This window comes from Martes martes (assembly GCF_963455335.1).
Source record: "Martes martes genome assembly, chromosome: 18".
Classification (NCBI taxonomy): Eukaryota; Metazoa; Chordata; class Mammalia; order Carnivora; family Mustelidae; genus Martes; species Martes martes.
In genome coordinates, this window is record NC_137906.1 from 13,668,732 (window position 1) to 13,680,321 (window position 11,590).

An 11,590-nucleotide genomic window follows, 5' to 3' on the forward strand; every position below is an offset into this window, starting at 1 on the left:
CTTTCAAACTGAAAGGGCACCAGCCCTAAGTGCAGATTCGTGTTTCTCTTTGTAACCACTTTCCCTTGATGTCCCCATCTCCGCCTTCACACTTAGCGTGGTTCTCACTCACCTCCGCTTGCATCTGTCAGCCCACGGCACTGGGAGCAAGTACCAGGACCTGAACTACGTGTCTCACTTCTAGCTGGAAAACAGGTGTGACCAGTTGACCTGAAATATTGATCTTGATGGCCTGGTCTTGTGCGGCGCTGAGAGAGTCGAGTCTGTTCTCTCGCGGTCTTGAAATAGCTGGATGAGGTGCACGAGGTCCGCTGACATCCACTGACGGGGCTGGTTCATAACGCAGGGACCACCAGCGCACAACAGATGGGTGTATAGGGGGCTGGGGCTGGTTGTGGGGACAGAAGCTTCAAAGAAGCAGCAAGCCCACCACATGTGATGAGTCGGCAGCAGGTGTGGGTCATGGGTGCTTCCAGGGAAGACATTGTGAAGAATAGAGTCCACTGGCCAAAAAGCTTACTCTCTTTACACGTGTGGTATGTCCACACCCTGCCCACTGTCTTTGGCCGCGTTCGTCCCTCTGTGTCACAATTGCAAACACCCCAGAAAGTCCCACTGCTGCTTGATCCACCCTCTTCTCCACCACGAGCACCCCCAGACCCATCCAGCTGGTGGTGATGAAAATGCACGTGTTGCTGAGAGTTGGGTCGGGAAAGTAGTGTGACATTGAGCATGTGCCCAGTGGCCTCTGTGCACAGGCTAGCAGATTCTGTCTTGTCTGATCCATGGACCCATGGTGTTAAAGAAGTGACTTCGATTTTCAGACTAGGTAGGGTTAAAAAAAGCCCATTTGTCACGTACTCTTTCTCGTCGGACCACGTGACTGCAGTGACCACCAAGGGGACCCCGAGACTGTCTTCACCACATGTGATACTCTTTTTGTCAAGGTGCCGTCTTCATTGGTTTGGTCTGCTGGCAAATATAACCTAGCCTGTGATTGTGAGAAATATTCTGGAAGCTGGAAACCCCAAGGTCAAGGTGCCCACAGACTCAGGGTCTGGTGAGAGCCCCCTCCTGGTTCACGGACAGCGTCGTCTCGCTGTGTCCTCATGAGACAGTGCTCTGGGGTTTCTTTTATAAGGGCACTGACCCCGTTCATGGGGGCTCCAGCCCGCAGAGCCCCGCTGCTCAATGACAGGACCTGGGGGCTAGGTTTCAGCGCCTGATGGGGCTGGGGGGCACAGTCCGTCTGCTGCGGGCGTTGAGTGGTTCATCCCATGGGGGCAGTTTCATTCCTGCCATTCACCATGACTCCATCCCCCAGGGTTGGAGATCCATCAGAATTTAAACCTGGATGTTTTAAGGGGCTGATGCTCTAGGAACATTGAAGCCCGTGTGAATGATCATTCTGGAGGCTTTGTGTCGAACGTGATGGCATACATCCCAGTCCCTGATGGCAAACCACAGTGTCCAAACCACAGTTTCCACTCAGCCTGGCGGGGCTGGTTTGAACGAGCTTCCCTCCTCTTCCCCACTGGCCGCTCCCCCCGTGACAGAGAGCTCCGTGGACAGACAGCTCCGGAGCAGCTGTCACGTGGACCCACAAGGTAGCACCAAGAAGAGCCCAGCCAGGCTCGAGACTGGGTCCCCTCCTTGTGCGCCTGTAGGCAGTGGAGAGAGTCCCAGATAACTCCTGTACCTTTGAAGGAGTGAAAGGATGCTAACATTGGAGCACAGGTGGGGTGACCCTGACTTCAAGCTCACTAGGGATCTTTCCATTCAAACTGGGACATAAAACTTTCCCGCTTTTCTCGTACTTCATACTTAGCTCATTCTCAGGGGCACTTCTCCTTTCACACCTGTGCCATGGGGTGAGCACGCACGTCTCGGTGTTTCCCCAGGACGGTTGTCACACCGTGGTGACAGGACGTTGGCCAGGCCGTTGGCACTGCTGTGACTTCATCCTCCACTGAGCCCTGGTCGGGAGCACATTCCGCCTTGTTTTTGCCTGGAGCCATGGCACACCTCAGACTGGCCCCGGGTGGCCCGGGCTGGGAGGGGCTGCCACCAGCTGGCCTCCAGGTGCACAGACACCGCTGGCATCTTTGTCCGCTCTCCTTGCACCTGCAGAGTCTCTGGCCAGGAGGCGGGGGGCTGAGAGAGACGGGGTTCTGGGGGAAGTCACGGATCGGATGGGTTTGTCTCGACCGCTTCATGGACCAGCTGCCTCACGCTGTCCTGTCCTGCAGGGGAGGCAGTGGGACAAGCAGACCAGCTGCCTCATGCTGCGGAGATGGCTGTCCCCACGCCCAAGCTGGCATTGGAGGGGGACAGGCGCCAAAGGGTGCGGCTGACAGAGTGGCAGAGGCTGGGTGCTGGGAACTGAGGGTTCCATCCTGGAGCTCCAGGTGCTGTCTCCCCTGCCTGTGTGTCCCTAGAGCAGAGAGCAGACTGCACCTACCACACCCCGATCTTTGGGAGGAGAACTGCATTTGTGAATCTTCCTCTGTGCCCGAGTGTGTGTGTGATGCGTGTTTCTGTCCCTCTTCAAAATGCTCTTTTGCGAATCCTCCAAAGGCTGTCGTCATAAAACAGGACGGCTAACTCCCATCGAAGGAAGCTGCCTCTTTACTGTCTTCCTTTAGGCCTGTTGGAGGCTGACTGCACCTGTCATTTGTATCTGTTTTCTCTATTATTTTATATAAAGTCACAGACTTGAGCCGTAATCCCATGTCTCCCCGATGGTGTCTCCTCCGTGACCGTCTAGAGCGTCAGCCTGCCCGCTTCTGTGCAAGCGCATGTGGGCATCCCCAGCGTGCCTGCGCCCGGGCCCACGTGAGGAAGCCTGTGGGAAGCCGTGTCCTCCGAGGGCGTGGGGTGTGAGGACTCGTCTGCATTCCACTTCTTCGGGGAGAATCGCCGCACCTGTGCACTCACCCCTTCCCCTGTTCCACTCCCTTCAGTCCGTGTTTGAACACCTTCTGAACGCTTTTCCTGAGACAGGCCCTGGGTGATTGTAAGGTGCACGTTGGCTGGAGACCAGTGTCTGTCTGTATCTGCGTTCAGGCCAGAGGACATCCAGGGGGGCGGTGGGTTCACTGTTCCACCACAGGAATCCAGCCGGAAGGTTCTCCTTGCTCAAGGCTATGAATCAGGTCGTACAGGCGTGGGGAGTAGCCATGGAATGTTAGGCCTGTTTCCAGAACCTGGAAAGTGTGTGGTCCCAGTTCTGTTGTGGAAGATTCACCCTCTCTAGAGACCACGTTTGCAGTGGCCTGGGCCATCTCTGTCCACGCAGGACTGCTCACGGGGTGCTCGCGGGAGCTTCTGGCTCGGGAGCCGGCTAGTGCTCACATCTGGAAAGGGACAATTAGCCCAGTCATAGGGGCAGGCACCCTGCCTGTCACCAGACTCACCCAGGTGCTTTAAAAACACAGTCTGGGGGCACCTAGGTGGCTCAGTGGTTAAGCGACTGCCTTCGGCTCAGGTCATGATCCCAGAGTCCTGGGATCGAGTCCATCGGGCTCCCAACTCCACGGGGAGTCTGCTTCTCCCTCTGACCTTCTCCTCTCTCATGCTCTCTCTCACTGTCTCTCTCTCAAATAAATAAATAAAATCTTAAAAAAAAAAAAAAAACACAGTCTGAATTGAATCCTAGGGAAACCGCATTTAAAAATGTTTTCGACTGTGTTTTTACTTTTTAAAAATGCCTGTACATGCTTAGTCTCTCTGCCTTCCCATTATATAGAGGCAAAATAACACTCACGTGATCCGTTGTGATCTCTTAGTGGCCAAATCAGGGTTCTCCACCAAGACTGAGTCGTGCGTGTTTTTCCTCCATGACAGGGTGAATCGGTGAAGTACTTTCTGGATAACTTGGACCGGATCGGCCAGCTGGTGAGTACAGACCCCAGCCCCCACACCCCGAGAGCCACGAGCCAGGGGTAGGAAGCGCATGCGTGAAGGTTGGAGTGGCCCCCGGCACACGGGTGCGCACAGCATCCCTGGGTGCCCCGCGTCCAATGACTGCGGACGGAGCTGTGGCGTCTTGCCCTCACACAGCTCCCGACTGCATCAGAGTGGAGGGAACGTCCGTGTGCACTGTGAGCGTTTCCACCTCCCATTCTTGCTCTGCCACAGAGGACACAGGGATGTGTTAGTGAACAGAGGATTTCCTTTAACATTTTGTGATGGGACACACAGACACACACACAAGGACAGATCGTCGGACAAGCCCCTGGCCAGTACCCCCTCCCCGGAGCGCACGTATCCTCGTGTCGTCTCTCAGTAACGGCTCTGTCCAGGCCCCTGCCCCTGTTGCCGGTGTTGGTCCTGAGACACCGCCGCATGCGCCAGTTTCACCTGCGTCCGGTCCGCTCAGGCATCTGCCTGGGGCGCTCGTTAGCATGTTCCTGGGCACAGTTGGAGTCCGTGCCCTCATAAAGCCCGTCCTTGGCGGTTGGGTCACATCTCTCAAATGTCTTCTACTCTGTAGGTTTCCCCCTCATCTTTCTTTTTCTCCTGGTTTCTTTGTTGAAGTAGCTGGATCATTCCTGCGTGGGGGCCTCTTGTGCGGATCGCTGTCCCGACCCTACAGCGTTAGCCAGGAGGCCTCTCTGTCCCCCGGGCCGGTGCGCACAGTCTCTGGACCCCGAGGCCGCCTAGTCCCTGTCTGGATTTTAGCGGGCCTGCTGCCCACATGATTGCACAGTGTTCGCGGAAGGTTTTAACTGGGCATTGCCACGGTTGTGGAAGGCTTCCCAGAATGATGAATTACGTATACAGCCAACTAACTCTAGCCAGCTTTGCAAACCTAGATTAGGTTGGTTCACAGTAAGGTTTGGGAATGCACACGCTCTTGAAGTCAGGAAGTAAAGAGGTGGGTGTGGGCAGAAACAGACCTGGTGGTCGGCTCCTATGGACAGGAACATGGTGAGGGTCTGGCTGCAGCGGACAGCAGGGATGCCAGCACCCTGCCTCGGGCTGGGGAGCCTCTGCACACTCGAAACAAGCCGCTCACTCCTTCACTTCTGTTCTGTGGCCAGTGTCTGGTGGTACAGATGGGAGTGGCTTTTGGCATTTGGTTCAGCTTCTTGCCCAAGTCTGTCGGACTCTTGATCCTTATTTTCCCAGGTTCTTCTCCTGCTCAACTTCTCCCTTCTCCTGTATTTTACAGAATTACTTTCCTAGCAAGCAGGACATTCTGCTGGCACGGAAAGCCACCAAGGGCATTGTGGAACATGACTTCGTTATTAAAAAAATCCCTTTTAAGATGGTGGACGTGGGCGGCCAGCGGTCCCAGCGCCAGAAGTGGTTCCAGTGCTTCGACGGGATCACATCGATCCTGTTCATGGTGTCCTCCAGCGAGTTCGACCAGGTGCTCATGGAGGACAGGCGCACCAACCGGCTGGTGGAGTCCATGAACATCTTCGAGACCATAGTCAACAACAAGCTGTTCTTCAACGTCTCCATCATCCTCTTCCTCAACAAGATGGACCTCCTGGTGGAGAAGGTCAAGACCGTGAGCATCAAGAAGCACTTCCCAGACTTCAAGGGCGACCCGCACAGGCTGGAGGACGTGCAGCGCTTCCTGGTGCAGGGCTTCGACCGCAAGAGAAGGAACCGCAGCAAGCCGCTCTTCCACCACTTCACCACCGCCATAGACACGGAGAACATCCGCTTCGTGTTCCATGCCGTGAAGGACACCATCCTGCAGGAGAACCTGAAGGACATCATGCTGCAGTGAGAGGACGCCCCTCTCCGCCATCCGCAGCAGCCTCGGCGGCCGCTGTCCCACCCCCCCGGGCCTGCAGGGCGCTTCTCGGACCCGTGCCGCCGGCGCCGGGCTCAGGGGTGCCGCCGCACTGGCCGCGCCAGCCACACGGGCCATGCCACCGCACTCCAGGCCCGGGGACGCGGACACTCGGACGTTAGCTACTGAACCCGGGGCGTAGTCAAACTACTGAGAATCCAAGGGGTCACTTTGGTATTAACACGTAATACCTAGTAACACAGCTTTCTCTCTCTTTACAGAAACTGTATTCCTTCTTTGACACCGTTTAATCGAGGACTGTGTGTGAACGGCGGCTGTGCACACGTGCCTGCACACACACACTCGGTAACGACAACACAAACAGCTGGCCTTGCAGGTGGCTTTTCCCTCTAATGTGCAAGTCTTCCGTGAGACAGATGAGCCCGAGTGCTTGGCCTGTTGGTGGTTTGTGGGAGAGCAGGTGTCTCCGTGCCCCTCCCAGAGCACATGTGTTGCCTTGTAGAACCTGGTGCCGGTTCCTTGAGAGACCCTGGTCCAGGCGCCCGAGATGCGGCCAGGGGCCCCCAGCTTTAGAGGGTGGGCGTGGGCTTGCCTTAATGCCCCAATGCCGGCATGCTGGCGGGGGGCGTGCCTGTTACACGCACCCGCCCACCCTCCCCCTGGCCTCGCAGGGTTCTGTTCTTACGCCCTCCCTCCGGCACCAGCACTGGGCTGTATCTGCCTTCCCTCCTTGTGGAAAGTGCTAGAGCGCTTCCTCTTCCTCTGAGGCTTCTGAACACTGGCAGGATTCCTAGCAGACCTCTGTGAGTCCCGCAGCTGACCTTTCCAAAAGCCCAGACTCTCCGAGTTTCTGCAGACTGCCACCACCCTGATGCCTTTGGACAGCCGGTCCCCACTCTCAGCTGTGCTTGAGGTCTTGATACTTACCAAGGTCTCTTGTTCTATCCGTGTACACACGTCACCAGCAAACACCACCGGACATAGCTCTCGTCCGGGAGAAGCTGCCCAAGCTCATGAGTGTGGGCATGGGTGGACACATGTCCCCCTCTGTGCACTTGGCCCCTTAGCTCTGTGCAGGTCTCTCCCTGGCTTCAGGACACTGCATCCCATGCTGGTCCTGCCATGCGTCCCTTTCCTAGGGTCTGTCCTCTATGCTGGGACTGCTTCCACTAACCGGCACTAGCCCATTACTGTGGCCAAGTAACAGCTGTGAGGCCCCCATCCCCGGGCGCCCTCTTCCCGGTCCTGTGTCCCTGTCGCATCTCCCTCCTGGCTCCTTTCCAGCAAGCGAGGGAAATGCGAATCTTGGGTCAGATGCTGACCCATCTGGGGTCAGGGAGAAGGAGCACAACCTTCTCCTGAGTCATCCTTGTTATCAGTGTTCTTAATGAGGAAACAACGTGAAAGCCTTTCTCTTTCGGTGCTCAAGGCTTTGTGTCCGTGGATGTTGGCGTTTTGGTTCCCTCGGCTGGGAGAGAACAGTGCTGTTCCTGTTCTGCTTCACAGACTGACGGATGTGACCCAGGCTCTGTGCCGATGACTGTGGCTTAAAGGAAAAGGAGCACTCTTGGCAGGCTCCCTCAGGGAGGTCTGCGGTCCTTCCAGCCCGGTCCCCAGCGTGGTGCGCCCTCCTTGCAAGTCTCTGTCGGGGCCTCACCAGCTGCCGCTGGCCACACTGCCCCACCGGCCGTGTGCGCCATGCTCCGGCCCCTTGAGCCCACAGTGGACACTCACAAGCAGGAGAGGCTGGGGCCGTGTGCTGAGCTGCGTGGAGAGCAGGGCGGGCACTGCGCCCTGGGTCCCTGGGCGGTTGGGGGGGCGGTCTCTGAAGGCCCCAGCTCGAAGTTCTGGGCTTCGTTGGAATTGGGGAAGGAAACTATTTGCAAGGCTCGGCTAAAACCATTCACAGCTTTCCCACACATAGACTGTAGTTGTTTTTGTCTCCAAAACCTTCGGCATTTGTATTTTTTTTATTTTAACTTCACTGTTATCCTTGATTATTGTCTTTTTTATTGAGTTGTTGGAGAAGCAGGAGATAGTCGTGCCTCGTCTATTATTGCAAAAATGTAACAATAAACTTCCTCAAAATAAGATCTTTCTTCTTAGTTCTACTGTTTACATAGAAGGACACATGTAGGCTTTTCCTGGAAATATTTTTCTATTTATAGAGAAACGGTCTGAGACTTTTCGTTCAGCCTGGTGATGTACAGTGATCTCCAGCATCTGTATTCTTCTAACTTTTTTACTTCTTGGATAAAAGAAAAGTCAGATTCTTTTATTTCCGAGATCCAAAAATACTCTCCAAGATTATTAGGACCACCTCACTTGGGCATCCTGGGGACAGGTGGACATGGACTCAGTGGGACTTGTGGGGGGAAGGCGCCCCCGGGATGCATGCAGCCCACACGGCCAACGCGTGGCTCCCACCTCACTCCCGCGAGCCTTGGCTGGAGGGTCCGGTGTGGTGACAACCGCCTTTGCTCTGGGTGTCCATTAAGCTCTATCCTCCGCATTCAGACCGAATCATCATGTCGAATTTCCAGTCCCCTAAATTCAGAGCCCAGCAATGCCAATCCAAACCATACTTGAAGGTTCACTATCCAATAATTGGCTTTTATTTCCGAGAGCATGCTGTGTGGAAACCACCTGAAACACAGCTTCAGAGCTAATAAAAGTGTCTTGTACACAGAGATGATTATGTGCGTGTGTGCACACATGCACGGCCCTCGCATGCGGTGAGGGACGGAGGCCGTACATGCAGTTCTGAGGTCTGAGAGCTTGAGGAGAGGGATATGCGGACTGACACTTGGCACGGCCCAAGTCCCGCGACTAGAGGGCACCAGGGGGAGGGGCAGGTAGGGAGTCTGCTGTCCTGACCCCGGAGGTCCTCGTCGCACTGCGGTCTTTTCCAGAAAGGGGCCTGTGGGTGCTGTCCAGCGGCTGTGGCTTGGGGGAGCCCCATGATGTACATGTATGTGTGGGAAGGGTAGAGACCCCCCCCCCCAAGAAAAGCGCCAGCAATGAGCGTGCTACATGCTCTGTGTTACTCCAGGGCTATGGGTTATGGGCTGAGCTCTCGGGTCCCAATTTCAACACGTGTCAATGCCTGACAGGACAGTGGTTCACACGGGCGTCACAGTCAGATCCCCCGATGAGCTTTACAGAGGCCCCAGGCTGAGCCACCCAGGCGGGGCCCATCTGGTAGGAACATGGTCCAAGCAGATTGAGGTCCTGGAGGGTTTCTCCCAGGCAGGATTCTGTGCTTAGCTCAGTGAGAATTCTGCTTCATGATCTAACTCAAGGCCACCAGCTCTGCCCCTTGCTGGGACCAGCAGCCCACCTCAAGAAAGCAGTGGTGGGTTTTCCCTGGAGAGCAAGTTCTGGCTGAGCCTTTCCCAACGTTGGGCGGTCTCTAATCTTTTGGTCCTGTCTTCTCTGTAAGGTATGTCTGATGTGCCTTAGGGGCCTTGTTCTGGAACAGTCCCTGGAAATCGAGGGAGCTGGTGCATGTGGTTCTGTGTGTCGCTGACTTGGCGTCAGGGCCACCAGTCCTGGTGGGGAGGTGGGGGGTGCTGCAGCTCAGGGGGCTGAGAGCCCCGTGTGGGGACGTTGGGCTCTAGTGTCATTCATGTGGCCCTGCTGGGCACTGACAAGAAAGGTGTCGGGCCCCCGAGGAAAGGAGCTCGCTTGGTTCATGAAGATGGTTCACCAGCTGGCACGTGTCGCGTCACAGCGCTTACAGGCATATGATGGGCCACTTTGCGCCGGAGCATGGGGCAGGGTGTGGAGTGGAGTGGGGCCTGGGCCAGCGCGCCGATGAGCCAGACCCGCCATGCCGCGGGGAGGATGTCCCTTCTCCAGCGGCTCCTGTTCCGTCATTGCAAGGGGCCCTTGTTCCCGGCCTATCGTTTCGAGGCCTTTTTATTAGCTGTGAGTTCACTTTATTTTGTGTTTTTAAAAGCTGATGTATTTCCCCCAAGTGAACAGAGTCCCAGCCAACCGCAGCCTCGGTGGAGTTTCCCTGTGGGAACAGCCCTTCCCTGAGGGCCTGCGTGGACCACACGTAGTCTGGTAAGGCTGCCCTGACATCTGCCGCAGGGCGGAAAAGAGCTGGACGCCCCCTTCCCCCGGCTCTGGGTCAGCTGTGCCAGAGGCCGTCAGAGTGGCCACCCAGGAGGAAGACAGAGCCGGGAGGCTGGGAGGCCCCGTTTCATGACCCGCGGTCTCTGCCCTAAAGCCGGGGCCAGAGACCATCTGTCCTGCCACTGACGGGCCAGGAGCACTTGGGGGAGTGCCTGCGCCCAGCTGTGCCCACATGCCCCTTCTTCTCCGGGAATGGCCTCTGCAGCTTTGGGTGACACTGGGGGCCCTCCCCCTACTGCCCACCCTGCTACCCTCCTCAGACGCCGGTCCCTGCCAGCTGTCGGCAGCAAGCTGTCAGTCCTCTGGGGGACTGGGGACCTGCCCTGGGAGTCGGCCAGGCGGTCTGGGCGAGCCCGGACACCTTTCAGACCCCCCTGCTGACGGGTGGGCAGAACTCTGGCTGTGGACTGTGGGTGGTGGGCGGGGGCACAACTTTGGCTGTTCCCCCACCATTTGTCCTGTTTGGAGTTGAGCTCTTGCTAGACTCGCCTGCTTACGAAGCAATTTAAAACAGATCTTTCTATTCTAGAATCTTAAAGAATCACCTTTGGACCTCTTCCAAATATTCTTTTTCTTAACTCCACTCAAACCAACTAAATTTGGCAGGTTATCCTCTGACCCGATGCAGCATTCCATGCCCACCCTGCGCACGCCCAGGGCTGAGCGCCCAGAGGACCCCACGAAGGGCAGGGCCGGTGTGGCGGCATCAGTGTTCCTGTGGAAACCCAGCTCAGAGCCCATCCGCGGGCTTCACTGAGGGAAACTCTGGGAGGAACGGCTGCCCGCTCCGCCACGGGCACCATCCTGGAAGTTCACGCAGAGCCAAGCCTGCCCACAGTGCCACCTGGAGGCCTGCGTTTGTGAACGCGTGTGCCAGGTGAGCACACTTCTACCTGAAGGGTAGAGATGCACTGTATGGCCACAGTGGGGGGTGTACCGCGTTCTGTGTACGGGGTTTTGATAAATATACTACAATTTGCCTTAAATTGCCTGCTTTCCCAGCGTTTGGCCAAACACCAGCTTCCACTGCCCCGCGGCCCCAGTGGGTGACAACTTTAGGATGGAAAAACACGGGTGACCACGGATCCTGGAGTGCGTGGTTCGTGGGGCAGACGCCGTTGCAGAAGCCGAGGCCTCCCGCTGGGTCTCGTGGGCGTGTGGCCACAGGAAGGTACGGTGAGTGGATTCTCATGGCCTCGGATCCAGGCCCTCCCCATACCTGCTTGCCGCTTATCCTGTCGGTGCCAGCCCCAGCAGAAGCAAGCAGCCAGGTGACAGTGTGGAGCCCCGACCTCGAGGCAGGAAAATGCCGTTGGTAGTGTTAGCATAAATAGAAACACCAGCCCCGCCTTGGTTGCCTCCCATCCCTTCAGGCACAGCCTGGACCCCGGAAACACAGGAAAGGGAGTGAGCCAGTGTGACAAGTAGGATTCGTAACCCCTCCCCCTCGCCCCTGTGCCCTGTGCACCTGCAAGCCCGGCAGGTGGGCGGACACCCTGCATCCCCGCAGGAAGGAGCGCCTGCTGGGTTCGGAGGGTGAAGCTCTCATTTGCAGCTGAGCTTCCAGTACATCCCCCCCACCGGGCTTTTTCTTCATGTGCATTGACAGCATTTATTAATTTTAAGAATGAAAACATAATTCAAAAGCGCTCCAGAAAATCTGAACTACGTAGG

At 56.6% G+C, this 11,590-nt stretch overlaps 1 protein-coding gene across 1 annotated transcript in view; it reads left to right on the forward strand.

Annotated features, from left to right (window-relative positions):
* The window catches only part of GNA12 (G protein subunit alpha 12), a gene marked incomplete at its 5' end in the record, with an annotated part of 98,694 nt that extends 90,837 nt beyond the window's left edge, over positions 1-7,857 (forward strand). Inside the window, 2 exons of the mRNA XM_080830478.1 lie at positions 3,847-3,897; positions 5,177-7,857. Coding sequence (XP_080686604.1) covers positions 3,847-3,897; positions 5,177-5,746 — 621 coding nt within the window. The 3' untranslated portion in view covers positions 5,747-7,857. The remainder of the gene's footprint in view (positions 1-3,846; positions 3,898-5,176) is intronic.
* Between the last annotated feature and the right edge of the window lie 3,733 nt (positions 7,858-11,590).